The sequence below is a fragment of the Podarcis filfolensis genome (genome assembly GCF_964270895.1).
Source record: "Podarcis filfolensis genome assembly, chromosome: 1".
In the NCBI taxonomy this organism is placed as follows: Eukaryota; Metazoa; Chordata; class Lepidosauria; order Squamata; family Lacertidae; genus Podarcis; species Podarcis filfolensis.
Genome location: NC_139604.1, coordinates 126018275 through 126037290, shown reverse-complemented (window position 1 = coordinate 126037290; position 19016 = coordinate 126018275). Strand labels below are relative to the sequence as shown.

At 46.6% G+C, this 19016-nt stretch overlaps 1 protein-coding gene and 1 long non-coding RNA gene across 12 annotated transcripts in view; one reads left to right on the top strand and one right to left on the bottom strand.

Moving 5' to 3' along the window:
• Positions 1-19016, top strand: part of SYNE2 (spectrin repeat containing nuclear envelope protein 2) — a 256417-nt gene that overhangs the window by 118838 nt on the left and 118563 nt on the right. For all 11 annotated transcript variants that reach the window (XM_083607758.1, XM_083607756.1, XM_083607761.1 and 8 more), the window contains exons 51-58: positions 4104-4272; positions 6851-7006; positions 9104-9244; positions 10648-10833; positions 13748-13885; positions 15837-16022; positions 16431-16556; positions 18626-18808. In XM_083607758.1, coding sequence (XP_083463884.1) covers positions 4104-4272; positions 6851-7006; positions 9104-9244; positions 10648-10833; positions 13748-13885; positions 15837-16022; positions 16431-16556; positions 18626-18808 — 1285 coding nt within the window. The remainder of the gene's footprint in view (positions 1-4103; positions 4273-6850; positions 7007-9103; positions 9245-10647; positions 10834-13747; positions 13886-15836; positions 16023-16430; positions 16557-18625; positions 18809-19016) is intronic.
• LOC310766983 overlaps positions 4734-19016 on the bottom strand; it is an 82154-nt gene continuing 67871 nt past the window's right edge. The window contains exon 2 of the long non-coding RNA XR_014550560.1: positions 4734-4798. This is a non-coding gene — a long non-coding RNA (uncharacterized lncRNA). The remainder of the gene's footprint in view (positions 4799-19016) is intronic.

Sequence of the window (19016 nt, the reverse complement as noted above, 5' to 3'; positions counted from 1 at the left end):
GTCTTGAACATCTAGCAATGAAATTCAACTTGCCTAGAATGCATCTGTACAGCGTTGTGTCAGAAAACGCTTCAGCAGTACTGTCTACCTGGTAACCTGTCACCATCGGTGTGTCTGCTGGGTTTGCATCAACCAAATTCAACCTGGTTAATACATCAGCAATTTTCTGCGTTTGGTGTACCAGAAAATTACCTGCTTGGTCCCTCTCCACCTGCAGAGAAAGATAGTTGGATACCTCACCAAGATCCTTCATGTCAAAGTGCTCCTTCAGCTGAGCTAGGGTGCTTTGGTAGAAAGCCTGATTCTTCCAAAACATCAGAAGATCATCAACAAAACATAAACAATACAGTTTGTTTTGCCCCTCCTCCTTGACAAACACACACGGATCAGCTTTGCCCTGGTGAAAACCTAGAGAAAGCAACGTTTCAGTGAGTTTTGTGTTCCAACACCTGGCACTCTGCTTGAGACCATATAAGGATTTCCGCAGTTTACAGACCATTCCCTTTTGTATCTGCATCCCGTCAGGTGGAAGCATGTATAGCTCCTCCTCCAAAATCCCGTACAAAAAAGCTGTATTTATGTCATGATGGGAAACATGCAGTTTCTCCTCCGCAGCGATCTTGAGCATCAGCCGAATGCTCTCATATTTGACCGTGGGTGAGTAGGTCTCGTGGTAATCCTGCCCTGGTACCTATGAAAAACCTCTGGCAACCAATCTGGCTTTGTGTCTGACAACCTTGCCATTCTGGTCTGTCTTGGCCTTGAAGACCCATTTGCTGCCAACCAGTCTCATCCCTGGGACTACCGGTACCAGCTCCCAAGTCTGGTTCCTGTTCAAGGAATCAACTTCAGCCTTCATGGCATTAAGCCAAGGCTCAGCATCTTTAGAGGTTAAATCCTGGACCTCTTTGAAGCTTGAAGGTTCCCACACCTTCTCTGAGCTACTAAGAACAGCAGTTGCTGTCTTAGCAAACTCATCAGCAAATCTCTTTGGAGGTTTGCCTTTGGTCGCCCTTTCAGACCTGACGCAAGTCTTCTGGACTCATCTCCTCCTTCTTAGGAGAAAAGTGACCAATGGTGAACAGTGGTTCTTCCAGTTCATTATCAGACGCATCAGATGGTCTGACTGAGGCCTTTGCGCTCTTGTAGTCTGCTGTGTCATCACTGTCACTGACAGCAGCAGCAGCAGCGCCGCCCACTGAACTGGAATCCGAACTCTGATCATCATCATCATCATCATCATCATCATCCTCAGTTTCCTCAGCTTTCTCAGCATGATCTGCTTTCTTCACATCACCTTCATTCTCCTCTGGGTAACTCTGGAAAATTCCCACATTTCCCCCCCACTTAGGATTGTACTCAACACTCCTTGTGAACTTTATGGATTTTGAGTTAGTCATCCATACTCTGTATGCACCTTTATCGTACCCCATGAACAAACCATGTGCCCCACGCTTCCCAAGCTTGTTGCTTTGTGGGGTGTGTACCCACATGTCAGAACCAAAGATTCTCAAGTGCTTGGTGTTAGGTTTCTTACCAAACATTTTCTCATAGGGAGTGCAGCCAATAGGTGATGACAGTCTGCGATTAAAAGTGTAAACAAAATTCGAGAGAGCCTCCCCCCAAAACTTCTCAGGGAGGTTGGCATCATGCAACAAGGTTTTTATTCCTTGCAGCAACGTTTGATTTGCTCTCTCCGCAAGCCCATTCATCCATGGCGATCTAGGCGTTGACAAGTCATGCTGGATTCCCTTCTCAGTCAGGAAAGCTTCAAACTGCTGAGAAGTGAACTCCCCGCCCCGATCAGTAAACAGACAGCCAATACGTTTACCATGAGCATTCTCCAACCAAGCACAGAATGCCTTGAACTTAGGAAATGCTTGCGATTTCTGCTCGAGCACAAATACATGAATGTACCTGGAAAAAGAATCAATTAGAACCATGAAGTACCTTGCTCCACCCAAAGAGGGCGCTAGAGGCCCAACCAGGTCTGCGTGAACTAGCTGGTAGGGTTTGGAAGCCTGCCTGCTAGACTCCTTGCCTTTTGGAGCAACCTTCACCTTGTTCTCTGCACAAGATACACATTTCATGTGAAATTTACAAGGTTTGATGTCCAAACCTTCAACCAACTCAGGCATCTTGGCTAGCGCTTGCCAAGAGAGGTGACAAAATCTTCTATGTGCATCGTGAATGCATCCTGCATGAAGAACCTTGTTAGTTTGTGCAACACAACAAGAATCAGCATTAGATATAACAGCATTGTCCTCATAAGTTAGACAGAACAAACCGTCCAACAACTTTGCATGCAAAAAGTCCTCTTTGCCTTTTCTGATGACACAGACAGTCCTCTTGAAGGTAATTTCAAAACCTCGCCGATTTAGCTGTGGGACACTAAGCAAATTGTCCGCAGCTCCTGGAACAAAAAGAACATTACTAATGGTAGTATGCAGACTTTCAAGTTTCACAGTCCCAACTCCTGTAGCTTGCAAAGTCCTTCCATCAGCCAGCTGGACCTCTCCATCTTGAGGTGTGAAGGAGACAAACAGATGGCGGTCTTTGGTGAGATGGCGCGTGGCCGCAGAGTCAACAATAAACCTGGCCTTCCCCTTCGAAGCAGATTTGCTGGCAAACAAAACCTTGTTTTCCACCAGCGTGGGCTTTTGCAGCTTGCCCCCCTGCTCCTGGCCATCAGACTTGCCTTTAGCCTTTGGTGAAGCTGTGCCAGCAAACAAAGCCTTGTTTTCCACTGGCGTGGGCCTTTCACCCCCCTTCTGCTTCGGGCCATCTGCAGGCTTTTTCCTTTGTTTACTTCTGGTCTTCCGGCCTCTGCAAAGGCTCTGACCTTGGTTCTCACGAGAAACAGAGCTCTCAGCTGCCGACTCCTTGGCTCCCCCTGGAGGCTGGAACGCTGCCTGGGATGACGTGGCAGTCTTCTCCCCCTGCAGCTTGCAATCGGTGCCCTCAGCATCCCTGCATTCACTAGCATTCTGGGAAACAGCCAGGACCTCCGATGCAGTCAAACTCTGGGCTGGGTTGACTGGCAGATGGGCTATCTTCAAAGCATTCCACATCTGACTTGCAGTCGTGTTGCCAGCTAGCGTAGCAATTTCCTCCAGTGAGACGGACAAGACTATTACGTCTATGGCTCTCGAATTCTGAGCCTCCCATCTCCCTGTCAGAGGAACTGGAGGGGCTTCACTGACAGTTTGCCAGACTCCAAACTGACGCAGCAAACTCTCACACCATTTTGCCCAGGTCTCATAATTGTCCCGATTTAATTTTGGGTACTCAGCAGCTTCAGAGGCTTGGAAAAACTCCATTCCACCTCTTAACGCCAGCCGTGAGTCTTCTTCACTTCGGAGACTCCTTATCTTGGCACCCATAAATCACGAAGCCTGCTTGGCTTGGCTCCCAGGCCAATTAGGCCAGCCGGACATCAAAGAGGCTGCCGCGGCAACAGAAAAGCCTCTGCTTTCGCTTTTCCCACACATACCTCAGCAGTCTGTCGCAGTCTTACTCTCCTGCAAGTGCCATGAATCTGGGCCCGAAACCTGTTGTTGGGATACTGCCAGGGAGATAATGTGCATCTGAGCCCCCAAGCTCGGTGCCGGACGATCCATCGACCTCCCGTAGTCACGCAGTATCAGCAATTTAGCGACACTAAGCCTCTGGCTTAGTGCACACTCTTAACAGCAGAAATTCACACAGCAAAAGTTGCACAGCAGGACAGCATATTTACAGTTTATTTGGCGTTGGTCAGAACAAAGAAAACATGACCGTCTGCTCCGACTGCTCAGGCAAAACAGACAGAAAACGAAAGGAACATATAGCATAAACATCCTGTGAGACAGGAACTTACGCAGGCTGTGACACAAACATCCTGCTGCCTTTTAAGGTGGAACGGAAATATCCTAACAATTGTTTGGTAATAGTTTTAAAGATAGAGAAGCTTGGCGGTTTCCAGTGAGTGGAAGTGAAAGCTGTGCTTGAGTTTAGGGCCTTTAGAAACCAGGTAATGGTCTCATATTAGGAGCCTGCTAGAACTCAGATTCTAGCTTCCCTTGACAGCCTTCCCTTAATATTATGACTTGCAATTTTCTCAGGCTCTTCCAAAAGGCTCAAAAGGAAAAGGATGCTGTGCAGTCTGAAATTGAAGAGCGGGACAAGGTGAACGAGGAGATTGGCGCTTTGAAGGCTTCACTACGTGACACTGAATCTTTGCTCCATGAAACAGACTTAGAACCACTTAATGAAAAGACAGCGAAACTTGAGGTTGGTGAAACATCCACTTTCATGCTTTGTGGTTGCAACACAACTACAGGGTGGGGTCTTCATAGGTGGGGGGATTATAATTATTCCAGACTCCCTCCCTGAGCCTTCAGTGTTAATTTTGAAAATAGTGAATGATCCATTAATATTTCTATTTTGATATGTCAGAGATACAATTTTTTTCCTGGGGATAGAACTGATAATAAAGCATATGACATTGTATCAAGTAATAGCTATACCACACTTTCCGGAGGGTTTCCCCATCCCATTCCTTATAGCAAAAAAATCTTTTTTTTTTTTTTTTAAGTGGGTTTGTTGTATAGGTGTGCTGTTTTAATTGTGAATTTGCCTGCAAAGTCTGGAAGCCCCCAAGTCACTCTTAACAATCTACACCAGTGGTTCTCAATTAGCTAATTACTGAGGACCCCCTATTTTTCCAAAGCCAAGCCACGGACCCCCTCATGGAACAAAATGTGGGGTAGCCCCTAATAAGCAAAGGATTTTAGGTATACTGAAAAACAGACTAGGGCTGAGTGATATCTGGTTTGCAACATCGTGATATATCAGCAGCTAAACATTGTGATATTCTGATATACCGCGATGTCTGAAATTGGAGATCAGGTGTGGGGATGAGGGAAGGAGCAGTCACAGAGATCCGGTGGGTGGGGAGAGGAAGAGGAGTCACCTCCATAGCATGATTTGAAGGGGAGGGGATGGGGGGGTGCATGAAGCTGCCATCAGTGGGGCAGCCAGCACCCATTGTGGCTGCTGCTGCTTTCCTGTTAACTGAGAAAAGCTGCTCCACCTCAGTGCCACGGTGCCTTGAAGTGAGGGCAATCAGCTACCCAGTTCTCAGTCCATTGTGCAATACAGTCATACCTCGGGATAAATGTGCTTCAAGTTAAGTATTTTCTGGTTGCGTTCCGCGGTGACCCGGAAGTAACGGAGCGTTTTACTTCCAGGTATTGCCACGCGCGCATGCGCAAACGGTCAAAATGACATCACGCGCATGCGCAGAAGCGGCAAAACGCGATGCGCGGATGCAGGTTGCGTTCACTTCATGATCCAAACAGGGCTCCGGAACGGATCCCGTTCGCATCCCAAGGTACCACTGTACCAGCAGTGCCTCAAAATCGGCTGCCCTGCTTTCCTTGTCGCAAGGAGCAATATATTGCTATGTCAAAATCGTTACTGCAGTGTGATTTCAAAACCGATTTTGGCCAGTATGTTGAAAAAACAAACAGTGCTAAAGCAGACCATAAAATTTGTGATATTACCATGCAAAAATGACAAAAAATTAGTGGGGGGGAGGCAAAGGATGGGGCTGCTGACCCCCTGGGTGCATTCTGTGGACCTGCAGGGGTCTCCAGACCTCTAATTGGGAACCACTGACCTATACCAAACAGTCAAAGCAGTATCAAACCACTTTAACCAGCTGTGGCTTGCCCACAAAGAATCCTGGGAACTGTAGTCTTTTAAGGCTTCGGAGGGTTGTTAAGAGAACCCTATTCCCATCACACAACTACAGTTCCCAGGGTGGTTTAGCAACCCATCCCTTTTTCCCGGAGAACTCTGGGAACTGTAGAATCTGTGATGGGAACAGGGATCTCCTAACTGCTCTCAGCAAACGACAAACTACAGCCCCCATAATTCTTTGAGGGAAGCCATGACTCTTTAAAGTAATTTGATACTGCTTTAAATGTATAGCGGGAGTGTGGCCAAAGATAATAGATAGAAGCTGCCTCTTATGCAGGCATAACTAGAGAGGCACTTGCATAAATCAACATCAATGCCCCTGGCCACACAAAGGTTCACACACACTGCAAGCCAGCCTCTTTCATAGAAATATTCAGAGTCATCTTTTTTTGTAGGTTGTTAGGTGAACAAATGCCCTTACTTTCCACTTTCCTACTTTTACTGCACAATACGTTGATTCGAATCTCAAAGCTCAGTATTTAGGCGCCAGGGAAATGCCTTGGCCTTAAGAACAGCACTGCAAGTAAAACGTCCTAGAAATTTGGCTGAAAATTTCCTTCTTTTCAGTTGTTTCTGCCATGTAGATCAGATTAAATTTCTGGACCACAAATAGTAGACAACTGTCAAGTTCCTTTTAGCTCATGAAACTGATACTCTTCATGCAGAACTGGGACTGGCTGTTTTTCTCCGATCTTTTCGTTAGAATGGACACAAGAGTTAAATATACCAGCTCTGTTGCTTTTTGTTGCATTTTATTGTTGGTAGGACTTCATTTGGTAAATATGTGGGGTTTTTTTTAAGGGTTTTCTTCCCACATGCAACAAAGCCAAGCTGCGAGGATTAATTGCAGATGTATTTTCTGTGCTCAATATATTATTTCATCTGTCAATATGCCTCGACAGGACAATGGAATGGTATCAGGTTTAATTTATTCTTGGGTGAATTGAAAAGCATCATCCGACTAAACAACGCGAGCATCTCTCAGGTTTAACCTGCTTGCCTGCCTAGTCAAAATGAGGCTTTGTACGGCACCAAAACTACCAGTCCGCTTCCTAACCACAGTGGGGACTCCCCTGCCTAACAATTGCTTCCTTCTCTCTCTTAGGAAATCCAGAGAGCCATTGACAGTCAGAAGCAAATTCTCCAGGAGATAATGGATAAGTTACGTATCAAATACTCTGAAATGTATACGATAGTTCCCGTCGAGATTGAAACTCATTTGGAAGACTGCAAGCAAACTTTGCAAGAGCTAGAAGAAAAGGTAAAAGCCACATTTCTTTATTTTGATGCTCAGAACAGTTTAAATTGGATTTCCGGCTTATTTGCATGCATTTCTTGCTTGACATTTGGAAAGACCTGGGTGGCTTATGGTCTGTGGTTAAGGCATTGTCCTGATCTATAACTGTGTAGCTTCAACAATAAGAGCATAGAATATAGGAATGGCATTGGAGGCCGACTTATATGAAGTCAGATTATTGCTCCATCTAGCTCAGTGTTGTTTACACGGACTGGCAGTGGCTTTCCAGGGATTTAGGCAGAGGTCTCTTGCTGGAGAAGATAGGCATCAAACCGGGGACCTTCTACATACCAAACAGATAGCCTACCAGTAGGCTATACCACCTTTCAGTCTTCCCACATGTTTACAAACCCATTGGCTAATTTGTCAGGCAGATTCTAGTCAGCCGGCTTAGCTGCCTAGAATTGATGACAATTTAACTGGAGCTCAGGCTGTTCTTTAATCCCTAAAATGTGCATTGCATGTTTGGGTTTCAAAAAAAATGTGAATATGGATTATTAGTTGCCTTAAAAAGCTAATGCACCTGTGTTTTTACTGCTTGGTAAAAAGATTAAGGACCGTGGAAAAGACCAATAATTTTAGTTGCATATGCATTCTATTTGCTGTTTAAAAATAAAAACTGCCAACTTCGTTTGATTTTGCATTTTTGCAACATAGTCCAGTAATTTGACCTTTCTAGTGAAGTTTAAGTAACTGGGAGTCATGAAACAGAGTTTTATAAAATTATGCACGGTGTGAGGAAGTGGCAAGAATGATTTCTTCTTCTCCTGTAATACTTGGACCCAGTGGGGTCGTCAAGTGAAAATAAACAGTATGAGATTCAGGAAAGCAAAAGGGAGGCATTTCTACGCACGATCCATAGGTAAACAATGGAATTGCTTGCACAAGAAATGTCGGTGGCAGCCACCAACTTTTTAAGGCTTTGAAAGGAGTGGCAAATTCATGGAGGAGCAGGCTGCTAATCACAATTAACATATCTGTTGTATATATCTATTGCTGAAAGCAACAGCAACAGCATCCTGTTGCCCGCTCATGCCCATCTTCCTGGCTTCCCAAGGGACGGGGGTGGCGCTGTGATCTAAACCACTGAGCCTTTTGGGCTTGCCAGTTGGATTTAGTCCTGCTGGCCACTTGACCCGGAAAGCTGTCTGTGGACAAATGCCGGCTCCCTCGGCCTGAAGCGAGATGAGCGCTGCACCCCATAGTTGCCCTTGACTGGTCTTAACCGTCCAGGCGTCCTTTGCCTTTATCTTCTATCTTGCCAGGCTTCTCTTAAGAGGCTCCGGTTGGAAAACAGAATGCTGGACTTATATATAGACTATTGTCCTAATCCAGCAGCCAGGTTCTCTTTACATTCCTAGAACCCTCAGCAGGATAATATGATTATGTATCTTCCCACCCAAACTCTATAAATTCATAAAATGGAGAGATGGCAGTTTCGTTCCACATACAGATAGATGTAGGAAGCATAGAAAGAAAAGAGACGACACAGAGGTTGCCTGGGCCATGGTTTGATGTATATAAGGTAAAGGGACCCCTGACCATTAGGTCCGGTTGTGGCCGACTCTGGGGTTGCGGCGCTCATCTCGCTTTACTGGCCAAGGGAGCCGTCATACAGCTTCCGGGTCATGTGGCCAGCATGACTAAGCCACTTCTGGCGAACCAGAGCAGTGCACGGAAACACCGTTTACCTTCCCGCCGGAGCAGTACCTATTTATCTACTTGCACTTTGACGTGCTTTCGAACTGCTAGGTGGGCAGCAGCAGGGACTGAGCAACGGGAGCTCACCCCGTCACGGGGATTCGAACTGCCGACCTTCTGATCGGCAAGTCCTAGGCTCTGTGGTTTAACCCACAGTGCCACCCGCGTCCCTTGATGTATATAGGATTGTTTAAAAAGATCCATCGGTGTTTTCCAGGTTATTGTGATTTAAAGAAGGCAAGAAACCTGAACGTAATTTGAAAGGTCCTGTGTTAGTTTGGTCTTTGTGTTTCTCTTCTTCTCTCCCTTCCGTTGCAGGACTTTTCATTTTGTTTGCGTGTTGTTTTTAAACTGCTGTAGGTCACCACGGAATCCTTGAAGCTTTCCCCACACTACACGGCAGATAAAAAAATACAAGACATCAGCAAAGGCCTGCAAGCGGTTGAAAATATGCTGCAGCAGAAGAGCAAGAGCACTGCAAGAGCGAAAGAAATCCAGAAGGTATTAATGACTCAACAAGGGTGTTGCTTAAGTCTGTTTATTTAAGACATTTATATCCCACATTTACTCCAAGGTGGCCTACAGGGCTCCTCTTCCCTTTTTTATCCTCACGACAACCCTGGGGGGTAGTTTAGGCTGACAGAGAGTGGCAAACCCAAGGTAACCCAGTGAACGTGATGGCTGAGTGAGGATCTGAACCCTGGTCTCCCAAGTCCTAGCCCAGGGGTCAGCAAACCTTTTCAGCAGGGGGCCAGTCCACTGTCCTTCAGACCTTGTGGGGGGGCCGGACTGTATTTTGAAGGGGGGAAAAGAACGAATTCCTGTGCCCCACAAATAACCCAGAGATATATTTTAAATAAAAGGACACATTCCACTCATGTAAAAACACGCTGATTCCTGGACCATCCACGGGCCGGATTTAGAAGGCGATTGGGCTGGATCCGGCCCCTGGGCCTTAGTTTGCCTACCCATGTCCTAGTCCAACACTCTAACTGTTACACCCCCCTGGCTCTACCTGCTGGTTACTTCCTGTCCTTGTCTAATGCCTTCCCCAATCAGGTGCCCTCCAGATGATGTTAAGCTCAAAACCACATCAGTCCCAGCCAGCATGACTAGTGGTCAGGGGTGATGGGAGTTGTAGTCCAGCAACATCTGGGGAGCACCAGGTTGTAGAAGATGGTGTGATGTGTAGCAGACCTGCTCCTTCCCCTGCTCCCACCCTCCACAGTTGCATTGACCAGATTGGAATCCACTGCTTCCGTTTTCTACTAACAACAGGTTGTTTCATCCAACCATCGTGAGCTGTAAACTATGGTTTGTCTGAACTGGCCTGGATTGTAGACTGTGGCTTGATCTTGGGTTGTTCAGAAAACAACAGAGTTGAAGAAGTAACTATTGTTTGTCTCAGTTCGGGCGAAATGAGTAACTGTGGTTATCATTATCGATATTTATAAAATTTATATATGTTCATCCGAGAATCACAGGGCCGTGTACAGTATAACAACGCAAAAATGCAAAAATGGATGCTTCCGAACACCTCCTTGTGGCCAAACTGGTGGAATGGGGAGAGCACTGTAGTAGTTTTGAATCTTTTGATTTTTAAAATAAATTGCACCCCAAAATTCTGCTTGTTTTCCAATGTGTTTAAAAAAATAATAATTTAAAAATAAATCTGGATGCTAATTATTTCTGTCTTCTAATAATTCCAAGACCACTTTGTCTCGTTCTTCAATTCTAACTGAGCTTCATGGTCTGTTACTGCCATCTTCGCAATAATCACCTTTTGTTACTCCTGTTTACATTTGTCTTGTCCCTAACTGCTCTTGCAAGTGTCTCTAAACAGATCACAAACGGGAATAAAGCCCCTTCTGGTTAATGGATGTGCTGTTTTTTGCTACACGCAGAGAATCTGGGACATGCTGGACCTTTGGCATTACAAAATGAACGAACTGGATTCCGAGATTCAAGACCTCGTGGAGCAAGATCCTGGCCAGCAGGGTCAAGAGCTGATGGATCGTTGGATGATTCCGCTGCAACGATACCAGCAGGTCTCTCAGCGGGCCGAGCGCAGAACTGCAGACTTGAACAGGGTAAGAGATGGCTGGAGACAATGGAAACAGTGGCGTAGCGTGGGGGGTGCCAGGGGTGCTGGCCGCACCGGGCGCAACATCTGGGGGGGGCGCGAGTCCAGAGGGAAGGGACAAGCAATCGAGGCTTGGTTGGGGTGGGGGGTCGTCATCTCCGTTTGGCCGGCCCCCCTCGAGGAAGCGGGAACCTCTCCAAGGCACAGCGCGTGGTCGGTGGAGGGAAAAGAGCCACGCAGCAGCAGCAGCAAAGCCGGGAGGAGGAGGAGGTGGAGGCGCCGCCTGCCGCAGGATCCGATCCGAGCCTGCTAATCGCTTGCTGGGAATTAAGCGCCTCAAAGAGGCAAAGGAAGAGGTGGAGCCGCTGGCCCGGCCGGGAGGAAGCTGGAGAGAGCAGCGCGCCTGGGCGCGGCGAGGTTGGGTAGGTGCGCCCTGGCTGGCTAGCCGCCTCCCGGGCTCAGTGCCTCCATGACCCCTCCAGCGGCGATGGGAGAGATTGGGGGGGGGGTCTGGAGTAGCCCTGGCTGGCCTGCTCCTGCTTCTCCCCCGCCTCCTTCCCGTTGCCGGCGCCTTGATCTCATCTGGAACAGGGACGAAACACGCCCATCTTTCGCTACTCCTTGTCGGGTCACTGCTTCATTTCTCCAGGGAGAGAGAGAGGAGAGGAGAGGTGCCGGGGATTGCCAAGCGCGCCTGACGCAAAGGGCCTGCCCACACGCAGGCTGAGCTCCGCGTGGCGGGGGCGGAGGGAGGCGCTCTGCACATGCTTAGGAGGTGCTCGCTCTTTCCGAAGAAGGACCCGGCTATTGGATCAAGGCCACAAGGGCCCATCTAGAGTGGCCAAGCAGACGCGTCAATGAGAAGCACTCAAAGCAGGACCCGGGCACAAGAGCGCTCTCCCTTCCTGCTGTTTCCAGGGGGTGGAAGCGTCGCTGCCTCGAGGGCTTCCGAGATACCCTGGGGTGAAGTCCCGCTTCACCTTCTTGGGAGTCCCTCTCTTATGCTTTAGGGGGGGGTAGCAAGGGGGAAGAATAATGATTTCCTCCACCACCAGCCCCAAATTCTATAGTAAGAGAAATTGGGGGCCAAGCCAACTGGGGAAAAGGTGAGTCTCTAACTATAGACCTCAGGTATTGCCGCCCAGCACAGCGCTGAGCGTGGGAGAGAACCACACCAGACCAGCCCAGGCAGCAGCAAGAAGAAGCTGGCAGCGGCGGCAGGTTAGGGGTTAGGGGGCACAAATTACTTGCCTTGCCCCGGGTTAGGGGGCGCAAATTACTTGCCTTGCCCCGGGTGCTGACAACCCACGCTACGCCACTGAATGGAAAGGCTGACCTGGCTAATCAAATGTCCAATGTAGATAGCTCAGTCGGTTAGGCAGGGGTCAGCAAACTTTTTCAGCAGGGGGCCGGTCCACTGGCCCTCAGACCTTGTGGGGGGCTGGACTATATTTTGAAAAAAATAATAATGAACGAATTCCTATGCCCCACAAATAACCCAGAGATGCATTTAAAATAAAAGGACACATTCTGCTACTGCTACTAATAATAATTTATTTATACCCTGCCCATCTGGCTGGCTTTCCCCAGCCACTCTGGGCAGCTTCCAACAAAATATTAAAATACAATAGTGCGTCAAACATTAAAAGCTTCCCTAAACAGGGCTGCTTTCAGATGTCTTCCAAAAGTCACGTAAAAACACGCTGATTCCCGGAACTTCCACAGGCCTGATTTAGAAGGCGATTGGGCTGAATCCGCCCCCCGAGCCTTAGTTTACCTACCCATTAGAGCCATAGCTGTCAACGTTTCCCCTTTTTAAAGGGAAATTCCCTTATTCCGAATAGGATTTCCCTTTAAAAAAGGGGAAAGTTGACAGCTATGATTAGAGCATGCTACTGATAATGCCAAGGTTGAAAGTTCGATCACTGTATGGGATAGCAATGCAGAGCTGGAAACATTTGACGGCACAAAGTTTCTGCAAAAGTTAAGTGGTAAAAACACAAGTACCCAATGTTGCTAATGTTCCTTCTTCGTTGTATCCAAATTTCCCCCATATTGTTAATACACCCTCCCTCCCCATTGTTGTAAACAAAAATGGCCCTTTTCCCTTATGGGGTACCCAAGAGCCCATATAGAGTCCTTACATAGGTTCCCTGTTGGTAGGAGAAGATAACAGAGGCCAACTAGAGAATATTGAGAAGCAAAGCAGCTTGATCTTTATTGATCTGTTGCAACAGGGTGCTCCTCTCACCCGCAGGAGAGGAGGAGGACCCAGAAAAATGGCGTGCAAGGCCTTATAAAGACTTTTAAAATTGCCACCCTGTAGATCAAGACCACCCCCAGAAACATCATACATACATCACAGAAAAGGCGGTCTAAAACAGAAATTTGAATGTTGTTTTTCTCCTGTCCTTGTTTATCTCCTATCTGGCAGGTTACTTGATTGGATTGCCTGGGGAGCCTGGCCATTCTTTTGTAGTGATAAATACTTAGTTCCTGGGCCAGTTCACAGGCTCACACCCTATTCATATCTTAAATGTGCCCTTAAGACAGGATTTGTGAGGAAAGAGACAATGGGGAGGTTTCCCACTTTGACCTTGCAGAGAAAACATTTGGTCAGTTTAGGAATCAAAATGGTTCCAGGTTGGCCTTCCTGTGCTGATCTATGTATTTGCTTGGTTGGTACACTTAAGAACATTACCATATATCTAAGACCATAAAATTCCTATCACACCATGTCCCCCCAGCTCTCATATTCTAAACCAGGAATGGAAACCTATGGTCAAAAGGCCGTTTTCCGCATAGGTGTCACGAGCGGCTGCATTGCTTATTGAAATTGCTTTGCAGCAGATTACAGCAATCTCAGGGCTTCGATTGTTCAGCCTAGTATAAAAATGATAATGCAGCGTTTTATGCTAAAGGCCACCAGCAAGATGGAAGAATGTGAAGAACTCCTGAAGAGCACCCAGGTTTGGCTTGAAAACACCAACCATCTGCTCACAGAGGAAGCTAAAAGTGACTCTGCAAAAGCTTTGAACAAGCATGCTGATGCACTCCAGGTAAGTGGATAATCAACTTGGTTGAGTTGAGAAGCCCAGATGGGAAAGTCTTGCATGGGGCGCAAGTTGGTTGTGAATTCAGTGCTGCCAGTGGCGTAGCGTGGGTTGTCAGCACCCGGGGCAAGGCAAGTAATTTGCGCCCCCTAATCCGTGGATTTGCGCCCCCTAACCCATGGATTTGCCCTAACCCCAGATGTTGCGCCCGGTGCGGCCCGCCCCCCCTGCACCCCCCACGCTACGCCACTGAGTGCTGCTCACACTTGCAGGCTATGTATAGCCTCCCTATGACATTGTCCAAACCAAAATGCTATTCCATATTCCCCCTCACCATCATTTAATCTAGATTTACAGTTTCCACAGAAAATCTATCAAGGCACAAACAGTAACTCTGGATTAAGTCAGGGTGCAGGTGGGGAAAATAGGATGGCCTTTTGATAAGTACAATGTATAATGTTGTGGATGTGCAAAAAGGTACCAAGTGGCACCTCGGTTTAAGAACAGTCCAGTTTAAGAATGATTTGGTTTACAAACTCCGCAAAACCAGAAATAGTGTCTTGGTTTGAGAACTTTACCTTGATCTAAGAACGGAATCCGAATGGTGGAAGGCCCCTGGTGGCGGGAGGCCTCATTAGGGAAAGCGCTCCTCGGTTTAAGAAAGATTTTGGTTTAAGAATGGACTTCAAGAACGGATCCAGTTCATAAACCGAGGTACCACTGTATAATGAGTTGGGGAGGAAATGTTTAAAAAGACGTTTGTTAAAACCCCAGAAGCTTTTCTTTTAAGCATAACAGATGTAAATATACCCAGGGCTCATAAATCTCTTTATGTATGCTACTACAGCAGCAGAACTGGTGAATGCTCAGAGCTGGAGGGAAGAAGCAATAGCAACAAAGGAAGAATGGCAGGCAAAGTTAATAGAATATATAGAATGGCAAGACTGACAAATGGAATAAGAGATCAGGATAAAAAATTATTTGAGGAAGTTTGGAAATGTTTTATGGAATATTTAGAGACATTGTAAACATATTAGGAAGTTAACACTAATAGTATAAATTCGGCAGTAAGAAAAAATATTGAGATATGAAGATGAGGGTACACACACACACACACACACACAAATATATATATATATATATATATATATATATATATATGAGAGAAATTAGAAAATGCAGTGGAAAAGAAAGTCATAAACTGCACCATGGAAGTGGGGGAAGGGGAGTCGATATCAACCTGTGTGTTTCTTTTATTCGAAATGTTGTTGTTGTTTCAAGTGTAAAATAAAATTGAAAATTTTTTTAAAAAGAGAGAATTACAATGTTGTGCGGACTTTTCACACAATTTGCATCCACGGAGCGACACCCAAGTCCACAATAAATTGCTGTGAGGAAGTGTCCTCAGCCTTAAAATATATGCCTCATACTCATGTTTGATCTGAAAATGCACAGGGTGGGGCTGATTTTCGTAGGAGGCCATTCCTGGGGAGAGAAGGGTTAACGCACCATGGTCCCCATTAAAACTGGGGTCTTCCTGTGCTCTGTATTTTAATCTTAATGCCAGTTGATTAATGCCCGTTGATGCTGCACACATCTGCAGGATTCAGGAATTATGAGGTTACAGTCATATCTTGAGTTACAGATGCTTCAGGTTGCATTTTTTCCAGTTATGGACCGCCCAAACCCGGAAGTACAGGAACGGATTACTTCTGGGTTTCGGTGGTTGCGCATGCGCAGAAGCGCTAAATCGCGCTTTGCGCATGTGCCAAATTGCAACGTGCGCAGATGCGCCGCTGCGGGTTGCGTACATGCATCCCGCATGGATCACGTTCGCAACCCGAGCGTCCACTGTATTTTTCATGAACATTAAAGTGCATTTTCATGTATGTTAATCTTTCTTCCCCCTCCTCCTTTTTCGGGTCAACACTTTGTTGTCTCCCCCTCCCCTTCCTAGATGGCATTCGAAGATTCGGAGCAAAAGCAAAGCATTCTCAGTGCAATTTATCCAGAGCTGGAGGAGTTCTCCTCTTTAATTGAAACTGGCTGCACAGTGCAGATGCTGAACAAAGTAAACGAGCAAGTTAAAGCCTTGCAACAGAAGATATTGGAGATTCTTCCCCACATCCAGCACTTGGCCGATGTAAGTGTGGGCCTCTCTTGAGAGAGAGTGGATTCTCTTTGGTTTTGCAGGGTATAGATGTACTTGGTGACAATGCTTTAGTTGTTTTCTTGAAGCACTATTACTTCTCTTCCATCTTTCCCTTTCCTTCCTTTTTCCTTTTTAACAAACGTGGCCGTCTGGGTCTTGGGTATGTTTGTGCCTTTTGCAAGAGAACCAGGATTTTTGAATCAAGACTGTAGTTCATTATTCGATGGAGGCTGTACTAGGAAAACAGGTGTCACCTGGATGATGCTCATAGGATGTGCAGCTTTTTAAAGATGAATAAAAGGGACCTTTCGGAACCTGCACTTGCAAGGGTTGTGTTTGGCTTTTAATAGTCTTTGGCGGACAATCCCACAAATGATGTGAATGTTTCTCAAAATGTAGGAGGTGGAAGTTATTGAATCTGAAGTGAAAAAAATGGAGAAGGATGTGGACAAAATTAAGACTATCTTGTCCCCTTCAGAAGACACACTCGATCTTTCTCCTAAGGAGCATCTTAAACATGGCCAGGTGAGTTAGCTCATAAAAGTGGCTATTAATTAATATCGGAAAATGTTAAGCTGCTTTCTACATATCAGTCTAGATTATCTGCGTATCCAGTGCCTCCTTTTTCTGACATCAGCTCACCTGGGTGGTGGCAGTGGGTCTTTACAATCACCTGGTTACCTGGTCCTTCAGATCAGACATAGGGAACCCCAATCCCGTGAGTTCAAGGAAGCCTGCTAAGGTTCCTAATTTGGCTCACAAGGCCATTTGCCCCAAACCATGCCCAGCTACTGCACACCTGTGGAGCAGGTAAGAACACAGCTGCAAAGGAGCCATCAGGAGCTGAAATTGTGCTCTTGGTCGTTCCTTTGCAAGTGGGGCTGACTGATGGCACCCATCAACGGATTGGCACTGACACTGAGCCTCTCTGGGATAATAATAATAATAATAATAATAATAATAATAATAATAATAATAAAATTTATTATTTGTACCCCGCCCATCTGGCTGGGTTTCCCACAAAGACCAAAAATACACTAAGATGTCACACATTAAAAACTTCCCTGAACAGGGCTGCCTTAAGATGTCTTCTGAATGTCAGGTAGTTGTTTATCTCTTTGACATCTGATGGGAGGGCGTTCCACAGGGCAGGCACCACTACTGAGAAGGCACTCTTCCTGCTTTCCTGTAGCTTTGCTTCTTGCAATGAGGGAACCGCCAGAAGGCCCTTGGCGCTGGACCTCAGCGTCCGGACAGAACGATGAGGGTGGAGACGCTCTTTCACGTATACTGGGCCGAGGCCGTTTAGGGCTTTAAAGGTCAACACCAACACTTTGAATTGTGCTTGGAAACGTACTGGGAGTCAATGTAGGTCTTTCAAGACCGGTGTTATGTGGTCTTGGCGGCCGCCCCCAGTCACCAGTCTAGCTGCCGCATTCTGGATTAGTTGTAGTTTCTGGGTCACCTTCAAAGGTAGCCCCATGTAGAGCGCATTGCAGTAGTCCAAGCGGGAGATAACTAGAGCATGCACCACTCTGGCGAGACAGTCCACGGGCAGGTAGGGCCTCAGCCTGCGTACCAGATGGAGGTGGTAGACAGCTGCCCTGGACACAGAATTAACCTGCGCCTCGTCTGCATATTGATGGACACCCAGTCCAAACCCCCTGATAATCTCTCCCAGCGGCTTCATGTAGATGTTAAAAAGCATGGGGGAGAGGACGGAACCCTGAGGCTTGGCAGCACTAAGGGGTTTCCTATTGGGAAATCTTTAAGGGCTTGCTTTCCGCGCTGAAAGCCAGCCCCTCTGAAGGCATGCATTCAATGCCAATCAACAATTCACCTTCAGAGGGGCTCAGTTCAAGTTCTGCTTTATCCATGTTTTCCTCTATAGACAGCTTTGCCGCTTTCGATTAGCTGATGTTGTCGCCTGATGCCATAATGCTGCCGGGTGATTAAGAGGTGGGCGATTGACCAGGATCCAACCCATTGCTTCAGAAGCAGCTGGGTTCAGTCCCTGCCATTTCCAGTTATAGAGAGATGCTAAGGATTGGATCAGGGAACTGCCTCATCCACAGTTCCTCCCATGTATTTTGAAAACTCAAGTTAACCCTCTTTTTAAAATACAGTGGTGCCTCGCAAGACGAAAAGAATCCGTTCTGCGAGTCTCTTCATCTAGCGGTTTTTCCGTCTTGCAAAGCAAGCCCATTGACGGATTAGCGGATTAGCGCTATTAGCGGCTTTTAGCGGCTTATCGGCTTAGCGGATAAGCGGCTTAGCGGCTTAGAAAAAGGGGGGGAGAAAAAAACCCCGCAGGAACTCGCAAGACATTTTCGTCTTGCGAAGCAAGCCCATAGGAAATTCGTTTTGCGAAGCACCTCCAAAACGGAAAACTCTTTCGTCTAGTGAGTTTTCCGTCTTGCGAGGCATTCGTCTTGCAGGGCACCACTGTAATTAGTATGTGTTCCTCTTTAATAATATTTCCCGAGATCATGTCTGTAAAATGTGCTGATCATCCTGAGCGTTATTTTATACTTCCTCCCCCAACCCATTCAAACTTCATCCAGTTGCACTGATCCTGCACCTTACCTTTTCAGGTTATAATGGCCCATATCAGCCCCATGCAGAAGGCAATTGCTGAAATCCAGTCCTATAAAGAGAGTCTGAGGTTACCAGGCATGAGGATGCAACCCCTCTCTGTGTTCCAAAGAACAAAGCAACTTCTGAAAGAGCTGAAGACCTTAGAAAGAATTACCAAGGAGCAAAACGCACTGCTCGAGGTAAAAGCAAATACGACGTAGGTGCAGCTTCCAACAAAATATTAAAATACAGTAATACATCAAACATTAAAAGCTTCCCTAAGCAGGGCTGCCTTCAGATGTCTTCTGAAAGTCTGGTAGTTGTTGTTCTCTTTGACATCTTTGTCAAAGACAAGAATGTGACAGTCGGCGAACAAAGCACCTGGCCTTCTGGATCTGCTTTCGTTGA